The sequence below is a fragment of the Panthera pardus genome, unplaced genomic scaffold (genome assembly GCF_024362965.1).
Source record: "Panthera pardus isolate Hobbes unplaced genomic scaffold, ASM2436296v1 HiC_scaffold_20, whole genome shotgun sequence".
In the NCBI taxonomy this organism is placed as follows: Eukaryota; Metazoa; Chordata; class Mammalia; order Carnivora; family Felidae; genus Panthera; species Panthera pardus.
Genome location: NW_026526766.1, coordinates 6,247,565 through 6,268,281, shown reverse-complemented (window position 1 = coordinate 6,268,281; position 20,717 = coordinate 6,247,565). Strand labels below are relative to the sequence as shown.

Sequence of the window (20,717 nt, the reverse complement as noted above, 5' to 3'; positions counted from 1 at the left end):
CTTAGAGAAAACAGAAGCACCTGCGCAGAAGTATTTTTTAATCTCCGAGTGTAACGCAGCTGAGGTGAGGGGAAATAGGGGCAGGAGTTGCAAGAATAATGTGGGTCTGGAGGGAAGGCAGGAAATGCGTCCCTGAAAGGCGGGAGGACACCAAAGCTAAGCCCTGCCTTGCCCACAGTCCTCCAAAGGAACAACACTGACCTGATTGTTAAGCTCCTCTTTGAGAGAAGCTCATTCCTCTGGTCCAGAGTTTTTTAAGCCATGGTTTGCCAACCATTAATGGATGGAAGTATCAATTTAGTGAGTAGCAACCAGGTAGGTGTCTTTTTCCCAATAAAATGAATGAGCAAAATGAATAGATCAGAAGGCATCACATAGTAGGGCTGAGTGTTGTCTTGTGACACTCTTGTTTCAGAGGTGTGTGTGTGTGTGTGTGTGTGTGTGTGTGTGTGTGTTGGTTTGTGATGTAAAATATTTTTGCTCACTCTGGGTCACAGTTTAAGAAGTTTGGAAAACACTGCTCTTGTCCAAGCTTCACCTATTGCAGATGAAGCAGCTAAAGTCCAGAGAAGTCAAGTGGGTAGGCTGGGGGAGCCCCGTTAAGTCAATAGCTGTCCCCATTCCTCTAGGTTAAGGGCTCTCCTTACCCCGATACAAGCCAAGAACCTAAATCCGAAGAGAATCTTCAAGTTCGTGTTTGTTCTGGAAAAGGTCATTTTGGAAAAGACCATAAAAGAACAACAGATTTGGCTCTGTTCATCAGCTTGTGTTTTTCATCCTGCCCGGACTGCTCTGGGTTTTTTCTCTGTCCCCTTCCAATCTCACCCATTAGGCCTCAGAGGATCTGTTCTGTCTTCTGGAAAGTCCATAGACTTTGGTCCCTAAAGACCATTGACCTTGGCAGCAATGTTGTAACTTTATGATCTGGCACAAAGAAGGACAAACTAGAAGGGTTAGACATAAGGGTGAATGTTGTTTCCACCTGTGGCCTTGGGCAGGTTATTTCACCTTTCATAATCTCACATTTTTCTTATTTGTAAAAGGATAACAATAGTAGCACCTACCACATAGGATTATTGTAAAAATTGAGATAATGAACATAGAGAACTGAGCATGGTGCTTGGCACATGGTGAGTGTCCAGGGAGTCGGTTTAAAGGCCTCCTCTCATCTCAGCCATCAATAAGTCATCAGGAAAGTCATGTGCTTGGATGTAACTGACTTCCACCTTCACTGCATTTCCTACACCCAGAACTGGAATGAATGCTACAACTTTGAAGTTAGCCTGAGTTCAATTAATGGGAAGAAAGAGGGCTCTACATTGTCATGATCTCCTAATGTGTTCAGTATCTTCACCCCTCACTCCCTGACTCCATGTTTGTTAATCTCTATTTAAGTGCTGTAATGCATCTAGGGTCTCTGGGCAATTGGGGGCCAGTCATTTCATGCTTTCTGTCCAATTGAAAGCTGCCATTCATTCCTGGAAAGCCACTCTGCCAGCTTCGTCACCTAGCTCAGGGATGACTCAGGTGTGGAACAGGTTAATTCCTTAAATCCGAATTATTTATTCTTTAGATCATTGATGGTCTTTGAACTAAGGTAGATGGATATACGAAAACTATACTAAGGTATATGGATATATGAAGACAGTTTTAGGAAATGAGTTTCTAATTCCTAATCTTCCCCAACTACTCTTTCCCCAAATTGAGTGTGCCTGAGAATACGCCTTCCAGGCAAGTCTCTTGGGGTTCCCCTAAAACACTTCCTCTTTGATCATTGCCTTCTTCCACTTCATAAAAAGTGTGCCTCTCACCCATCGTGAATATGGTGCATTGCCCTGGGGCATAGAAAAACATGGCGCTGACCAAAAGAGTGATTAGAAATATTGATACCATATCAAACTTTAAAGACTAATAAATACTTCTGAAAAATAAGTGGTATCAAGTTCTGTGTTCAACAAATTTGGAGAAGGCCCTAATAGAGTTAATAGATGATAGCAAAAAATGAAATAGTTTTTTTTTCCATGTAAATCATAATGAAGTGACATTCCTGTAACAAAACTGCTTCTACTCCCACTTACTTATTCACATGAGTAAGCCCTTCTTGCCACAAAAACGGAAAGTCAGAAATAGAACCGATGCTTACCCTTGCCTCATTCCAACCACAAAGTCATATACATCCTCAGATAAGTGGACAAGTTGAAAAAGAGAACCCCATCCATCCTATTAAGAGATACATTTCTAGTCAACTTGCCCTTTTATGCTTAATCATTATCACCATTTTTACATCTGGATCTTACATGTGCTGATAATAATAGAAATGAGATTTCCTTTTTTTAGTATTTTAAAGGTTTTTATTTATTTTTGAGAGAGAGACAGACAGGAAGATCATGAGCAGGGGAGCAACAGAGAGAGAGGGAGACCCAGAATCTGAAGCAGGCTCCAGGCTCCAAGCTGTCAGCACAGAGCCTGATGCGGGGCCCGAACTCACCAATGCCAGATCATGACCTGAGCTGAAGTTGGTTGCTTAACCAACTGAGCCACCCAGGTGCCTCAGAAATTAGATTTCAGTGCACAAGAAAACTATGAACACTTGAAGCCTCGTGATCACAAGGAAAAAACCGACCCTCAAGAGCGAGATGTATTTTGTTGTTGCAAAGAAACATAAGGATAATCAATAAAAGAACTTCCAAACATGTTGCATTAGGATAAAATCCTGCATAAAAAGTGGCATGGGAGCGGAGGGTCACAGAATGACACAGTGTGAAAGAGAAACCGTGTAAAGCTCGGACCATTAGAGGAGAATTTTTGTATATATTTTTCCACAGATGGTGGCATGTGTGAAAGATATCTAGCTATCTTTTGCCCTCTAGACAGCATTAGATACATCTGTAAGAGTCAAATCATTGTTTTACTTAAAATATAAATATTTACAAAATGCTAAACATAATCTATTTTCCCAATATAGAAACTTAGGAAAATTTTTTTTTAATTTTTTTTAATGTTTATTTATTTTTGAGACAGAGACAGAGCATGAATGGGAGAGGGTCAGAGAGAGAGGGAGACACAGAATCCGAAGCAGGCTTCAGGCTCTGAGCTGTCAGCACAGAGCCCGACGCGGGGCTCGGACTCACGGACAGCGAGATCATGACCTGAGCCGAAGTCGGACGCTCAACCGACTGAGCCACCCGGGCGCCCCGAAACTTAGGAAAATTTTTAAGAACCGACCTAAGACGTGTGAGAAGGGGCATACTGCATCCAAGTCCTTTTAGAAGGAATGCAGGCAATAACAGGAAAAGCTGAAGACCGTCAGCTGAGAGTATTCTAACCTGATCAGGGGTCTCTGGAGAAAGCAGGGGAGATTTGGGACCTTAGTAAGGATTTGCTTCAACGAAACAGGACTAGAGGAAGGATGTGCTTTTTCCTTAAAATGCCTCATCTATGGCATAAACTTGAAAACAGGTTTATAGCAACTTCTTGGACGTCCAGGCAATATTTCATATGAAATATAGTGAAAAGAGCGCTAACTTCAAAAGTACAGGAAAGTCAATACTAGGTAGAGTGGCTCGAGAGTCCAGAAGAGAGGTTTCTGAAGGGGAAGGCTGCCACTACAGGACTGTGAGTAACCTGTCCGAGGGAGGTCATGGAGCATGGCCTAAGAGAAGAGCACCGTGACCCCGAGAGTCCAGAGAGGCCAGGGCTTGCGCCCTCAGGTTGAGAACTGGCCTATGCAAAAGATCCCAGACAGTCCCAGAACAAGTCATAAGAACAGAAGAGCCAAAGCAGCCTGAAGTCTCCAGGCAGGGTGGGAGATGGGAATGGGAGACGGCCAACCCCCAGAACAGGCTGAGGCTCACAGAAGTGTTTCCAACCGGTGAAAAAGCCCCAAGCTCCATGGGCATACAGCTTGAGCAAGTCGAGGAAGGAGGTGGCAAGGCTTCCATTTTTCTCTCACAATGGCCTTCACCCTAAGGAGGGCAAGACAAAGGGCATGGGTGGGGTGGGGGGGAACAGCCCAAGGGAAGTGATGCAGCCTGGAAAAGATAATGACAGCCTCTGGACCTAGAGAAAGCATTTGCTTAAGACACTTACTAATAGGGCTAAATCTCTCCTTTCAGTGCCTTTCCCCACTTGGGGAAACAAAAGGGTAATAAGGAAAGCTGGAATTAAGAAAACAATGTCCTGAATTCTGAAATGAGGAAAAGTGCCTGCAACTTACAAACTATTTAACCTGAGGTTCCTCTGCAGCTCATTTAACAGACAAATTGGGAGCAAGCCTAAAAGATTTATTTCAGCAATTACTATAAACCCGCCTATGTTCTGTTAAGACCGAGGTATTTGTAAAACTATATTTTTTTCACCTTAATTACTATCATTATGATAGAGCAAATAATACAATGTGCAGCTTTTTCTTTATTTCAGAAATGCTAGAGTTGCCAGTAGCATAGGGATCATATAGTGAGAGACGACCAGGGAAACAAAAACCATTTAAACCAGTAGAAATTTCAATCAGAAAATAGCAATTCTTTTGATGGAACAGACTGAACAGCCAACCTGGGAACAGTGTGGCAAATCGGCAATTAGCAAGAGCAAGAAGCTGTTGCCCGCACTGGACTGGAGGGAGAGGGGGAAGGCAGGAGTACTGGAGTTCAGAGGCCAAGGTCATTCTACAGACGCTAGAACCACAACGGGCCCATCCAGTGGTAGCAGGAGCCGAGGAAGAGATGTGGGTGCTGGTGGAGAGGCTCCTATAGCATAGACCATAGGGGAGAAATACCCCGACTTCTCCCTCCCGCTTGCCCTCCAGTCTTCCCACCATGCCTCCTATTGGCTGTCAGGAGCCTGGGGAGATAGCCTGCAGGAGTCTCCTAGATCATTCATTTAGTAAAATTGATCTCATGACCTTAGACTGTATTAAAACCCTGTGTTGGGCCTAAAATGTGCTCCACACATAGGAAATAATTAGTCCCACTATACTTTGTGCTGCTTAAAGTCTGGAATATAGGTCATGTTATACTGGCAAAGAAAGTGAATCCAAGTCTGGTCTGAAAACTGTCCTCTGAGATAGGGTTGAAGGAAGTAGCCATGTTTTACCCAGAAGTCAAAGACGATATGGAATCTTGCCAGTTATCTTCAAACACCCGAAGGATCATATGCAACAGTGAATAATAATTGCTAACATTAACCGAGTTTTTGCTATATTCTAGGCACCTAAGTCATTCAATCATCCTAACACCTCTGTTAAGGATAAGTATTATTGTACAACCAGAAGGCTCGACAGGTCATGTAACCAGCCCTTGGCTCAGCATAGCCAGACCTTTCAGACTTCTGTCTACTATGCTGCCCCCATGTTGTCTTATTAAACCAGGCAATTACCAATGGGTTGAAGCTGCCCAGAAGCAAAGTTTGGCTTGGCAGAAGGATGATCTTTCCAATGAAAGTTTAGCTTTCTTATTGTCTAATCATGGTAATGGCTACTCCTGAAAGTAGGAGCTTCTATTAATCGATGTATTTTGCCCAGAGTCAGTTATCTAGCAGGTTACTAATATCAGAAAAGTGTTAGTAAGATAAAAGGAGACACTTCATAAAGATAAAGTCAAGACAACAGGGAGACATAACAATCCTAAATGTGTGTACATCTAGCAACATAGCTTCGAAACATATAAAACAAAAATAAAACAGACCTAAAAGGAGAAATAAATCCTCAGTCATGTTTGGAGATTTCAACTCATCTCTACTATAATGGATAAACAAAAAAGAAAATAGAAGGGTTCAGTAAACACAACCATCTTGGCCTGACACATACAAAACTTACACCCAACAACTGCAGAGTAGGAAGTTGGACTATTTTTAACTTTAAGATGACTTTCATCTCTGAAATTCTAAAATTTACTCATCTTTTCCTAAGAATATCTCCCTTAGTCCAGCTTCCCTGTTGTGTGTTGCTAATATGTATTTTCGGCCACTTCCCAAATTTGCATGAGGCTGTGGAGGTGTCTTTAATGTTGTAAACATGCAGGCTGTGGGCTCCCATCCTTTCCCCAAACCTTGCTGGTTCTTTTAAGTGAACATCTCTCTCATCTGCTTCCTCATTTGTATATCCCAGATTATAGCCTCAGCCTACCTCCCGATTCCTGGCCCCCCGACCTCTGAAACCACCTCTCAACCTGGCCCTCAAGATCAGCTTCTTGTTCTGAGCTATCCTGCAAGAACCAGCCACACCTTCATATGCAACACATTGCTGCTATGAACCCATTTATTCTTCTCCATCCCCCCAAAGACCCCAGAACTTACAGAAATAATCTACACCAAAATAGGATGAAATGATTATAAGAGGACATCAAACCAAGGGAAAATACGTGTAGGTAAATAACGTAAAATGAGAGATAAGGTGAGTCCTCAAAAATTCATGCTTCAAATACTATTGAATTTGTACAGGTAGATCAAAATTGGCTTCAAGGACACTGGTAGGTCTAACCGGTTCAACTCCTCAGCAGGATGCTTCAAAACCTGCTTCTCCTCATCTTCCACTAGTTCTGTGTGTCCCTAGTTCCCCCTGGGAAAACACGTCCCCCTCCCCCCTTCCTGTGTCTGTTGCTCTATCCCCAGACTTTTGCAATTACAGAGAGAATCATCAATTCCAATGCAGAATTCAGAATAACGTGGCCACGACTGGCATGAGTTCAAGTCCCTCTACCTACCCCAGATTCCAGCTGTTTTGAATTTTACCTACCTCATAGGGTCCTTGGAGAGTCTAACTGGGATAATGTGTGTCAAGGAGATAGAATCAGGTTTTAGAGCCACTCACCCCTGTTCCTTGGACCCCTGGTCCAAGTCCTTGACCAGGTGAGCTCTACGCACAAGAACCAATAGTCAAATGGGAAATGAACTCCATTTGTTAAATTAGTACCTGGATGAGCACATGATTTTCTCCCTTCCCCTCTCGGTACTTTAAGGCTTCTCTGGTGATTTACACTGGAGAACATGACTTAGAATAAGGGCCTCTTTTTTCCTGCACCCCCATCCTAACTTAGAGTCCAGGTTTGCCGAACAGACCCTAAAATTACTCATCTATCCAGCCTCATGGATAATAAAGTCCATCCCACCCACCCAGTCACAAGCAGAAGCTGGAATACTGTGAGCCAGGAAGATTTCAGAGCTTTTTGAGGCAGGCAGGTCAGTAGGCCCAACTGAGTATGCTCTACTGCATGGAGACAAGAACTTGAAGAGAGGCCCACAGACCGTGAACCACGCTTCCAGATGAGGTCACTCACCGCAGTGAACAGTGACCCCGTGAGCGTCTTTGGCTATAACTAATCAAATTAGCAACTCACCACACAGAGACACAAAGGGAAGTACTCAAGGGGCAAAACTGTGGAGAGGGGCCTGAACATTCCTCCCCCTTCCACAGTACATGAAATCACACAGCGTGAAGCTTAGCACCTAGAAAGCACTTACTACCTCATACACATTTGATGTTTTCCACAGGGCTGTCCTCATGATTTTAATGTAAAATTGCTTTTCAGGATGGGTGTGCCTGTTGATACTCCTCCCAACAGTAAGAAAAAAATGGTTTCATCACACCTGAGCCACAAACACAAAGATTGTATCAAAATTCTGTTTCTTAAAAATTTCCTAGCTAATGGAAGTTAGTACTCATTTCCACTTCCCTCCACCAAAAACCAACAGATTACTTTCCATACTCCCTGGTATCTGCATATGTTGTTAATATGTCTTTATTTGGGGCTATCATCTAAGATAACAATTTGTCCTTGTGTCTTATTGCTTTCGATGTCATTTGTATGCATTTTAGATCTCAGTTTTTTAGAGGGTAGGGAGCCACTTTGGATTAATTTACTCAGCATACACTATACACAGGTGTGTGTGTGTGTGTGTGTGTGTGTGTGTGTGTGTACAGGATAAGTAAGTTATATAACTAATTCTTAACTCTTTATAGATAGAATCTAGGTCTTTATTTTTTTCTCCTCCTAATCTCATAGAGAAGGGAGGAAAAGGGGAAGTGGGAAGAAAGTTTTCTTCTGAAAAGATGTTGGAAGAAGCACCAAGTAAAACAAGAATGTGGGGATTATCTAGTGATTTCATTTAACCACCTTCTGTCTTTTCTCCAGTCCCCGGTTGTAAGATAATTTACAGGAATACAGGAAGCCACAGAGTGTGATAGTGGAAAGCACTGTTGAGACTTGGAATCAAACTTCCAATGTGCAGATGTTGGCTCCAGCAATTATTAAAGCCTGGTGACTCTGGGCAAAATACTCAACCTCACTCGCTTCAGTTACCTCCAACAAAAATTGGGAATACCAACAACACCATTTTTGTTATATTATAAAAATGAAATCCTTCGATGTCAGTAGCATGATATCTGGGACACAGGAAATGTTTAAAAAATTAAAAGCATAATTACTTAATATTGATAATGATAATTTTAGCCATTTCACATGGCAGTGAGTACGGAGATCTCAAGGAATCAGAAAAGAAAAACTTGCTTCTTTTTCTTTTTGTATTATCCAGCTTCCTACAAGAAAATAAACACTCATATCCTTAAGATCCCAGGGGTAGATGAGGTACAGCTCACCTGCCAGGCTGAAGGTTATCCCCTGGCAGAAGTGTCCTGGCCAAACGTCAGCGTCCCTGCCAACACCAGCCACACCAAGACCTCTGAAGGCCTCTACCGGGTCACCAGTGTTCTGCGACTAAAGCCACACCCCGGCAGAAATGTGAGCTGTGTGTTCTGGAATGCTAACGTGAAAGAACTTACTTCAGCCGTCATAGACCCTCATGGTAAGAGCAGCCCACCCTTCCCGACTCCAGTAGTCAGGAAGTAGATGGCATACTCAGAATGAGTAATTGGAGGATAGCGTAATACAAAGTCTATTTGTGGAGGTGTGGTCAGGATCTCGAGAAGCGAGTAAGGTTATGGCCGGACCCTGGGGCTTCAACAGTCAGAGGAGTGACTGCTACTGTTGGGGTGGTTCCCGGATGGAAGCCAGGGAAACAAATACCCCAACCTCACACTCCCCCCAGCCTCCAGGCTCCTGCCTGTGCCTCCCATCCGCGGCACCCAGCTGTGAGTCAGAGAACAAGGGAGTCCCACTGATGTGTTTCAAAAAGGCCAACCTCTCAGAGCTCAGAACCCAGTGTTGAAGTGCAGAGGGTGAATCTCAAGAGGAAACAGATAATAGCCAGCACGAAAGCTAATCACTGTAATTCGGGCACGGTGCCTAGAGAGTCAGCAGAATAAATGTGACTTTGCTGGCTCTGCTGACACTCAGGTGGGTATGGGGTTTTCAAGGAAAGCTGGCCTTTTGTAAAATCTTTCAGAGCCTTTGCTGATGGCTCTGTGCCCCATACTTTAGAACTTCATGCACCAGGGAAATTTCAAACAATTTGGGAGTCTGTTTTATTTTGTAGTTGCTGGGTAAGAACATCTATTTGCCAAATAAGAGCAACTCTACACCTAGTATCAAAATTCTTCCCTAGGAGACGGGTCACCTTCTCACCAAGCTCATCATAAGGTTCCTCTTGCCCCATCTAACAAACTGCTGCAAACTTTGTGGGCTTGAGACAACACGAATTTATTAGCTTACACCTTTGAAAATCAGAAATCCCAAATGGGCTTCACTGGGCTTCAGTCAAAGTGTCGACAGGGTTGCAGAGGCGCTAAGGGAGAATGATATTCTTGTTTTTTCTAGCTTCTGCATTCCTTGGCTCATGGTCCTCTTCCACCTTCCAAGCCACCAGCTGCATCCCTCAGACATCTGCTTCTGTCATCACGTCTTTCTTTAATTCTCCTGCCTCCCTCTTCCACCTTGTAGGGACCCTTGTAATTGCATTAGATGCCTTCCCCCAACCTGATAATTCAGGTTAATTTTCCCATTTCAAGGTCCTTAATATAATCACATCCGCAAAATCCCTTTTTGCCTGTGGGGTAACACGTTCACTGGTTTCAGGGATTAGAACATGGACATCTTTGAGGGAGCCATTATTCTGCTACCGTACCAGAAAAGGATGTAATCTCCGAATAAAGGGCAGTCCCTAGCACTGCTTAAATTTGACATAATTTATAGAAACTTTAATATTGTCATTATATTCCACTTTTTGCCCTTTGTCTTAGTTAGACAAAACAGAGCCTACGATAGGAGCGCGTGTGGCATGCCAGTATTTAGGTGGTGGCCTCAGGGAGCAGGGATGGGAGGCTTAGGAGATTCAGACCAGAAGCAAGAATTGAAGTTGTTGCTATCAGCAAAACGGGAGCTCAAATACCCAAAGACCACCTGGGAAGTGTACAGACGGCCTCCCACGATGCTCACTCAAAGCACTTCAGGTGGAGTTCATCTCCTTTCACCCCTGTTGGTTGACAGCAGTCTGCAGGACTGTGCACTCCATGCTGGGAGCTATGCATGCATGTGGGCTGAGTGAGTTCCCCCCAGCACCTGTAGTGTCAAGTAATCCCAGGGCAGAAAGCAAAGTACCCATTTGAGGTGAATGAAGCAAGTCAAAGGTCACCCAGACTTCTCCCGAGCTGTGGCTGAAGTTAGAGGTGAAGCCAAGAGGAAGTGAGACAGGACTGCAGCAGTCTGTCCCTTGCCCTATAAGCCCCGTGACTAAGCCTTCAGGCTGGGAGGCAGCCATGAAGCCATATGGTATCTCTTCACAAGATTTCATAGGCAAGAGTTCATAGAACAAGCTACAGTTCTGGCTGCTGAAGTGGATGCCAAGCCATAACCGATCATTGTCCTCTCTCTCATCCCCACACATTCTAGATCTCCCTCACTCAGCACTTCAGATGGAGCAGAGGAGTGGGGGCAGGGAGTGGGCTGGTGACACTCGCTTTCAACCCTGAGAGCACCGAGCCCTTGGTTGCCTTGCCCGGGACAGACTGACTTGCTGAAGTTGCCTTTTCTTTGTTATTACTGAACGTGGAAGTACAAAAATCAGAGAATCCATGGATCCCCGAGTTCCAGACCTAACCTTCTGTGCCTGCATTAGATAGCAGCTCTCACGTTCTTCATGGTAATCAAGACTAATCGCTCTGTCAGTAGAGAAATTCTTTTCTCTGCCTGCTGGTCCACCCATGGGTAGAATTCAAGCTATGAATTTAGGTGCAGTAGAGCATATCCCTTGATGGAAGCATTTGCCACTAGGAAGCTGGACCTTTAATCCAGTAGAGCCTAAATCTGTGCGGATAAGAAGGAAAAATCCCACATGTGGGTCACTGGACGTAACAGTGAGAAGGACCAAGCTTCAGCATTGAGGAAACCCTGGCACAGAAGCAGCATGTGCTTGAGGTGAGACTATCAGGGGGAAGTGAATCAGAACCTGACTGGAACCATCCATCATTCAGCTACATTCATCCCTGGCTGAAATCAGGGCTGGGACAGACAGGATAGAAGCTGGGGCATCAAAGATATCTGCTCTATCTCAAATTAATTCATATTTCATCATGAACTGGCAGGACTGAGGACTTTGAAGTGACTCAATCCCCATCTCATCATTAATTTCCCAGGATTTTCTTCAGGAGGAAAAAACCCTCCCTGACATAGTTTTCAGGGGCAGCCAGCCGCCTTCTCATTGCCACCCCCTCTACCAACCCCCCCCCCAACCTATCCACACTTTACTACCCAATTCCAACACTAAGGTTAGCCCAGCTTCTTTCTAACTGAATGGATTTGAGAAAGTGAGGCAGTAAAGAGAGATGTCATGCTAAGAATCTTGGTAGAAATGAAGACATTAGAAACACCTCATTTTTAGGGTCAACTTTGAGGAAAAATAGTGAATTAGGCAAGCTGGTCTTTAACATTCTCTACCTCTCTTTTTATCACAGTGCAGATCCTCAGACTTGACACCTTATGAAAATTGAGATACAATTAATTCATACTAGGGCTTTAGAGGCTTAAATACTAACAGTCACAGAGGAATTTGTTTTTCTTGGAATTGTTGAGTAACTGTCCTTTGCTGTGTGGAATTTCCTGCCTGGTTAAGTGTAGGCCAGTACTTTGGATGGAATGTGGTTTTCCAGAAGGATCAGGGAAATAGGGGCCTGGGTAAGATGAACTTGGAGATAACTGGAATCTAGCCTTTGCACCACCGATTACATCAGTGTTTTTTTCTTTGCGGTGGAGAAGTAGGAAGGGCACACTGACCATTCCTCTGGAGACTTGAACCAGTGATAAATTATGAATGAATGAAGGTGGTTCTTCTTTCCATGGAAGTCAGTGTAGCTGAATGAATAGTCAACAATCACAGGAGAGGCCCGTGGGGTCTGCATCAGCTCAGGATCTTCTAGGATATCACTCATAAATGTAACTGGCAAGGGCACGGAGAGATTTTCATGCAGTTAGAGACTTTCAGCCTACATTTACCTATTCTTCCCAGAATTGTATTCATGCTACTACCTCCTGACATGGCTCCTGGGCTCTGGTCAGCTCTCCTTCCTCACCAGTGCTCTCTGAGATTTCTGGCACCTCTCCCACCCCCATGATTTCTCTGCTCAGGCAGTTTCTTCCACAGAAAACATAACTACTCACCCTCTTCACTGCCCTGAAGTCTGCCCTCTCTCCAGAGCAGCTTAGATAATCCCAGGGCAAAAGGGGTCCTTCCCTTATCTCTTCTTCTAAGACTGATTACCTGTACCATGACTTGGTTTGCCTGTGACTATACTTGTCTTTTATCTTTCATTGTATTTTAATTGTTCACATGGGTCTTCTTTGTGGCAAAAGCTAAAACAGTATGCCCATACTAAGCTAAAACACACTGCCCATACTAAGTGCTCAATTAATGTCAGATTAGTGGGTTGGAGGATTAGCCTTGATAAAACAGTCCCATTATCCCAGCCAACAGACTGTGTGGACCACCAGATCAGAGCAGTCAAGTGACCCCCTGGTTTGTAGCACTAATACCAGCAACAAATAACCAGTCACACATCCTCCCACGGTTCCTGGCATTTTAAGCTGCTTTATGACTGTCCTTTTTCTGGTCATTCTCATCAGTTGAGTTGCTCATTGCTGATTCTGTGACCCATCACAAACTTCTCTAGAAGTCAGTGAATAAAGCAAATAGAGCAATGAGAGTCTGGTGGTGGGAGGTGCTCCAGTGTTTGTAGGATGGATGACTGAACATCCTAACTTGATCAGAAACAAAAGGGCAATGGGTCCATTTTCCTTTTGAAACAGGGTTTCCTCTGCTCAGCCCATTGTTGCATTTCATGAGGAAATACAATGGGATTGGAACACAGGAAATAACTATAAAAACATTTTTATGGGGCTGGAAGTGAAGCCATCCAAGGAGACCTGGAGGGGACTCTCTGGCAGTGGTCAAGAGCATGGGCTCAGAAATCAAACAGACTTGATATTTAAATCCTCTCTCTGCCACTAGTAGCTTTCAGAACATGAACATATAACTGAGTCATCCTAGAACTTGGTCTCACATTTGTAGAATAAGAATAATGACAGATACCTCAGAGGGTGATGGTGAAGATTAAATGGAATATGCCTGCTAAGTCCTTAGCACTCAGAAAGTATGGAAACGGGGGGGGGGGGGGGTTGGGGGGGGGGGGGGCAGGGAATATAGTGCCTCTACCAAGAAGCATGGCTTCCTTGAGTGCATGGGACTGTGGGGAGGATGAAACCTAGTTTTCCCATTGTATCATCATATCATTGTTAAGTAACATGTAATTATTATAAAATAATTTATAAGAATATGTATTAGAATAAAGGCTAAGCTGCTACAACAGAGAGACCTCAAAATGTGACTCAAACAAGATAGAAGTCTATTGCTCTCTTAGGTAATTCAGAGCAGGTAAGTATCTATATTCCATAAAGTTATTCAGTGATCCAGGTTCTTTCCATCTTGTTGCTCGCCGTTCTCTAAAATGTTTTCTCTGTTGAATTGTCAAAGTCGGGTCACTGCCACATCAAAAAGGAAAGAGAGTCAGAAAGGAAGGTCAGAAAGGAAAAAGAATGGTGGAAGACTTGTCCAATGTTTTAAGGCCAAGGCTCAGAAGACCCATGACTTGAACTTAGTTTACATGGCTGGCCCACATCTAACTGCAGGGGAGGCTCCAAAATGTAGTCTTGAGAAGCCATGTGTCCAGCTCATGACCTCATACTAGGGGAAAAGAGAGAATGGATTTCAGGGATGAGCATCAGTCTGCCACAAGGTAAATAAGGACAGGGAGGATCGGGCTAGGTAGACTAGGTAGACAGTGATTAACTCGGCCCAACAAATCCTTACTGACTGACCTCTTTCATGTAGCTGGCACTTGGCTCTATAGGGGATTCAGAGATGACTTAGGTGAAGTCTTTGTTCTCCAAATACTTACAGTCTAAGCAGACTGATGTTCGTTGTTGGAAAGTCTTGAGGGACGAGTAGAGCTTCTGTATGCAGAAGGGACTGTGAAGGAACCTTCAGAGGACAAGGGTTTGTAAAGAGTCACTGAAGTAAGGACTTCTCCTGTCGTGGGGACACTGAAGGTCTCGGGGCCCCTTGACTCACAGTGCTACTGCAGTGGTACTTAATAAGCACTTCCTAAAAGGAAAAGAGCTGTTGTAATTAGTACAAGCTATGCAATGTGTGCATGAGCCAGGCTTCTGAATCCTTTCTTCCTTAATGTTCACCACACTGTTTTCAATAAAGACAAATATCTGCGGGGAATGGAGATTTGATTAAACCAATCTGGGCTTGCAATCCTGGCTTTGCCACTTATTTGGCATTGATAACCTCAGATAGATTTTTTAGCATTTCTGAGCCTTACTTCCTGAACTCTAAAATGAGGGGCTCAGAGTAAATGATGTCCAATCCCTTCTCAACTAAAACAATCTGTGATTCTCAGATGGCACTGAGATGGGGGAGAGGGAAGGCAGTTGGCAGGATTGAGCCTTTCCTCCTGAGCACTGTTGCCAGGTTTCTCCTGGACCATAGTGTTATGTTTATTCTGCAGTAGTTACTCCATGGGGCAAAATTCAGGCTTTTGGAAAGGGCACAGCTTACCTTGGGTGTGCTTCTTTCTCCCCATTGCGAAGCCCCCTCCAGTTCTTCCTCACTGTCAGTCTGGAACCCTTATTCTAACTTCTAGATACTCAGAACTCTCCTTTACAAGGCCTTCCCCTGTCTCCAAAATCGCTCTTCTCACCCGCCTCTCCAGTAAACTCACCTTTTCCTCAGTGCCAGTCCTCAGTGATTAGCTGACACAAGGAAGAGGACACGCTGTAGTAATTCACACTAAGGTATGAATGTCTGGATTTTGTATGTTAACACTATCTACAATATTATACTTTTTTCCCCAAAAGGATCCCTGTTAACCCTTGAAATTGATTGACTAATGGTATAGATTCTAAACACTGTGAGTGCTTGACAGTGGAGGGGGAGTACATGTTTGGGTTGAGAGACCATCCTACTGGAAAGAAAGAGATGATGATAGATAGATAGATAGATAGATAGATAGACAGACACAGTAGATGGATGATGATGATGATTGATAGATAGATAGATAGATAGATAGATAGATAGACAGACACAGTAGATGGATGATGATGATAGATAGATAGATAGATAGATAGACACAGTAGATGGATGAGAATGATGAAAAACATAGAATCTGGAACCAGACAGCCTGGATTATATCTCAGCTCTGTCTCTTACAGTGCAACTTTGGAAACATTTCCCAGACTCTCTGGACCTCCCTTTCTTCACTGGTAAAATGAGGGTCATAGCAAAGCCTGCCACATAGGATGGTCGTGAGAAGTAAATGAACTAGTACGTGCAGCATACACAGAACAGTACCTGGTTATAACCTCCTCAGATGGTCAACTTGTTGGTCTATCTCTAAGTTCCCATGTAATGGGATTCTGGTGTTTTGTTTTTTTCATCCAGGTGACCTAGAACCCAAGATCCCTTCAAATTGGCTGCTTCCTGTTTTCATCCCTTCCTTCATCATTGCTTTGATTTTCATAGCTACGATGACAGCCCTAAGGAAACAGCTCTTCCAAAAGCTTTATTTTAGAAAGGGTAAGTGTGTTTTGTTCATGGTAACCAAGTGGACTGGGTGTCTGCAATGTGGGGTTCTGCTCCCCAGTTTCATACCAATCTCCTCAGGGCTTATGAATCCCTTTGGGCTCATCCTGATGATTTTTTTCCCCAGAAGAAAACGGCCCTAGTCTTCTTCAGTGAGCTGAAATCCTCATACGGAATATTTTTAAAGGAATGTTTTGTTCCTATGCTGAAATAGTTTGCTTTGTTCTTTGAGCCAAGAAGAGTCGTTAGCCTCATGAGATCAGTGTCATTTTGGTAATGCAGACAACTATGTGGTCAGAGTTCACGGGCAGGAGGATGCCAAGATCACTTCTGAGGATTCCTTCAGTTCTCTCCCCCTCTTGCCACATTCTGGGCGTCAGCTGGGCTAAGCCCTCCCCAACCCCTAGGAATCTGAATCCCTTGGTTGGTAATGAAAGAAGAGAAGTGTGTGAGGCCATTTGCGGGCAGGAAGACCACCTGTTTTGATGGCTCTCTAATGTCTTTCAGTGGCTCCCCTGGAGTCCCTCCTCAGCCTATCCTATTCTCACCCACCTACTCCTGTCATGTAACCTTTGAACTCTGGCCAGAATATCTGCAGACTTGTCTTCTGGTTTACTAAACTACTCCTTTTTCAGCACCCAGTAAGCTCCTCCCAAGGTCTACACATGGCCTTGTTTATAGAAAAGGAAATGACATCTGGGAATAATCCAATAGGAATTGGGGGTGGCCATTATTTGAGAATTGGGAGGCTTTTTGGTGTTTGTTATGCTACATTTACAGTCTAACCTCTGTATTCTCATCTGTCTCAAAATACTATCATGCTCTATTTGTCCACTGCCCTATGTATGCATTAACTTGGGTGCTAACCACAAAACTCTCTACTATAGAACCCAAGGAATTGTTGTCAAAAGAAAGGGGAGTGGAGGTTGAGGAAGAAGGAAGAAGGAAGAAGGGAGGAAGGAGAAGAGGAAGAAGGGAAAAAGAAAAAGAGAAAGAAATGATAGAAATGGAGAGGAAGGGCATTTCACCATAAAGGAGGAATTATAGTGTCTTCTCTGACAGAACTTTAACTAAACAGAATCACTTCTTTTTTTCTTTAAACATTTTATTTGGGGGAGGGGGAGCAGAGAGAGAGAGAGAGAGTTAATTTCAAGCAAGCTCCCCCTTAGCACAGAGCCTGACAGGAGTCTTGATCCCACTGACCCTGGGATCATAACCTGAGCCAAAATCAAGAGTCGGATGCTCGACTGACTGAGCTGCCCGGATACCCCAGACAGAATCACTTCCACAAATCTATGACCTCAGAGAGCCATGGCAGATGCCCCTCATTAGAATTTAATCTTCTGTCATTCTTCCTTCACCTCCCCCATACACACCCCTCAGGAACAGGTCTATACCAAAGTTCTAGGCCTGCAACCTGAGAACTTAGTCACCTGAGAAATGAGCAACAGAGTTTTCTGTCCTTACCCTGTCTGGGGGAATGAAATGGGGTCACACTGAAAGGTAGAGCAGAAAAAATTCTTTCCCTTATCCTTCACCCCAGTCTCAAGAGTGAGCGAGGCTATCAGTAGTTCCACACTAGGTACAAGGCTTGGGTACCAACTGTGGTGGTAGACATTTGTTGCTAATAAGAGTTGAGAGAGTAAATTTCCAAATGGTTCCTTATTTGTTTGTAATGAGCCAGAGGGAAATCATGGCTGCCTGTATAATACAACGCCATACCCCAACTCACATGCACTGGGATCTGCTTTCCCTCATGGGAGGCACATGGACACACACGCACACACATCTGTGTGCCTTGCATGTGTCATGAAAGAAGGTTGAGAATGGCTGACCCTGTAAATAGAGCTTTAAACCAGAGTCAGAAGGCTAGGTTGGGACCTGAAGCTGCCATTTATTGGCTCTATGATCTTGTACGAATTACCTAACTTCCTTGAGATGGCTTTTTCTATCTGTAAAATGGGAAGCGACATGAGAATGAGCGTTTTACTGCTTATTGACCCAACCTCACCGCCACTACTGAGGTTCACCTGGACTGGAACAGAACCCTCCCAACTTGTCTCCCTGCACCCATTTTTGCCACCTGCAGTATGGGTCTATTTTCGCTTCTAGCCAGAACAGGCTTTCAGGTTCTCAAGTCTACACGTCTCCATGATCAGACCTTGCCCATGGCTTCCCACTGCTCCCTAGGCGAAGTCCCAACATGCCCTGAGTGGTGTGGCTCACAATTCTGGCTTTTTCCTGAGACACCATCACCCTCGTTCTCTAAGCTCTAGCCATGTGAGGGTCCTAAGTCCTCAGTGCCACCCCACCCCTTCAGATCTGAGTTTTCTCATGTAGCACACGGTCCTCTTAAAGTATTTTCTTCTCTTTGTCCACCTGACTTGGTGTCATCCCTTAAAACTTGGTGAAGCTACTACTTCTTCAAGCCTCTCCTGATTCTGCCCCCCTCACCACACCCATCACAGGACATCCCCTTGTGAGATGCTTCCGGTACCTACTTCTCCTTCCAGCACCCTCAGCACACAGTTATATGTCTAGGACCTGTTTCAATACCTTGGGCCACAAACTCAATTGCGTCCCTTTTAATTTTCCAACTAATTCCTCAAGCACCCACCTGCCTGTCTTAGACATCCAATGTCTCCCCCTTACAGCATGGACTTCCCCACCCCCAACATACTGTCACAAGGCCAACTTAGCCCACAGGGCTGCTGCTTCCAAACAGACAGGGAGGCTCCTGGGGAGCCAGGGCAGTTCCCCTGAGGGCCCTGGTTTTGAGCTCTTTCTATTCCCGCCAGGCACATCTCTGTTCCCTCTGGGGGTCTCCATCGACCATGCAAAGGCAGCCTTGCTGGTCCAGATCCCCACAAAGACCAGAGTGACCCAAGCTGACACTTTTCTGGCCCCCCTCATGTGTGCTTCCATGGTTCCCGAAGCAGGACCCTCAAGGGCTGATGAGGCAGAAGGGGCTTCCCGCTTTCCCCACAGCTGTGCCCAGCCAGCTTCTTCTGGCTGAGGTCTTTATGTTAAGTCTGGGATGCCAGTCCTAACTTCCTTCTCTTGAGTTCCTCTTCAAGCCATTGCTGTCCTGAACTTCTCAGTCTATCAGAGAGAGTCAAGTAAAGGGGTGGCTCTCTTAGTCCCTCTCTGCCCAGAAAGCTCATTGGCTCCTAAACGGACTTGCCCATCTATGACTCAGCGACCAGCTCTGCACACCACGCTGTACAGGGAGGGCAGCTGTGGCCAGTCCATAGAAGGTTCTGTTTACCATCACTACCTGAGAGGAGCCCTCAACAGTGCGGGGCTCCAGGTGACTCACTGTGTTCTAGAGAAGGAGCTGGCAACTTCTGTTGCAAAAGTAATGTAAAGTTCTGCCTCATCTGTTGGTCTTTAAGTTTCATGACTGCAGGGGCTGTGTTTCTCTTATTTACCAATAAATGCCCAGTGTCTGAAACATTGCCTGGCACATGTAGATAGATGTTCAATAAAATTTTACACATTGAACCTACTATACGCAGGTATCCATGCTAACTTGCTCTGTATAATATAATAGCCGTATGTGGTTATTCAAATTTAAATTAAATAAAAATTCAATTCCTTGGTCATGTTTTAAGTGCTCAATATTGTTAGTGGTCAATAGCCACGTGGGGCTAGAGGCTATTGGACAGAGCAGATATACAATATTTCCCTCTTTGCAGACAGCAAAATATGTCCCTCTTTGGACAGCACTGGGCTAGACCCTTTACAAACTTCTTTTCAGTTAATTTTACAAAAACATCTTGAGGCAAGGAGTAGTGTCTACACTGCACATGAAGAAACTGAAGCTTCAAAAGTATTCTTAAAGTCAAATAGCTGGGGTTTGAACATAAGTCTGTCTGATGCTGTATGGCCTTCTTGTTGCAAAATAATAAAAACTGACTCAGTCTGGATAGTATTATGTTGGGCAATGGAAGGAGAGAGTCTCAACCCAAAATAATTGAATGGCTTGATCATTGGCTGTGCCGATGGCAAAGTCAAGAACAGAATCCAGGAGGAGTCACCAGCTATAAAGAGACCAGATCTCTAGAACAGGCCTGCAGCTCATAAGAATAATATTTCTCAAACTTTCTGTTATAAGGAACCATTTATTTTTACATTTCCAATATGTTAGCGTCAGTGCTTTTGCAATATATACTAAAACTTAATTACTAAAAAGTAAAATAAAAAGAACAAAGACATACAACAATAAGGCCAGTTTTTACTGGATTCAATAAACCTCTGACATGTCAATAAATATGATCAGAAAAAAACACAGTAAAAGGATTACTATAGAAGTTGCTAAGTGTTATACTAAATCTCGGTAATTGTCTCACTGTGGGCTGGTAACAAATCGTTCACCCACCAGCCCCAGCCCATGGACTCTACACTTTGAATGGCACTGCCCTAAAAGACTGAGCTGGAACTTTACAGCGATTTAAACCAAAGACCAAATATGTTGTCTGATGGTTAAGGAAGCACTACAGCATGGCAGCACTTTCTCAAGTGTTAGAGAGGACTGGACTGAAACTCCATCATTCATGGGCAATTTCTATGGGTTAACTCTTAGGCTCCTTTCAAATGTAACTCCTCTTCGGGGAGACTTCAGTGCTGGATAGAGGCCCTCAAAGTCCAGGCCAAGGGTGGTATTGTCATGAGGCAGTTGCTAAAAATCT

At 44.2% G+C, this 20,717-nt stretch overlaps 1 protein-coding gene across 2 annotated transcripts in view; it reads left to right on the top strand.

Annotated features, from left to right (window-relative positions):
* PDCD1LG2 (programmed cell death 1 ligand 2) overlaps positions 1-20,717 on the top strand; it is a 58,053-nt gene that overhangs the window by 22,094 nt on the left and 15,242 nt on the right. For both annotated transcript variants that reach the window (XM_019463734.2, XM_019463735.2), the window contains exons 4-5: positions 8,527-8,796; positions 15,886-16,020. In XM_019463734.2, the coding sequence (XP_019319279.2) occupies positions 8,527-8,796; positions 15,886-16,020 (405 nt within the window). The remainder of the gene's footprint in view (positions 1-8,526; positions 8,797-15,885; positions 16,021-20,717) is intronic.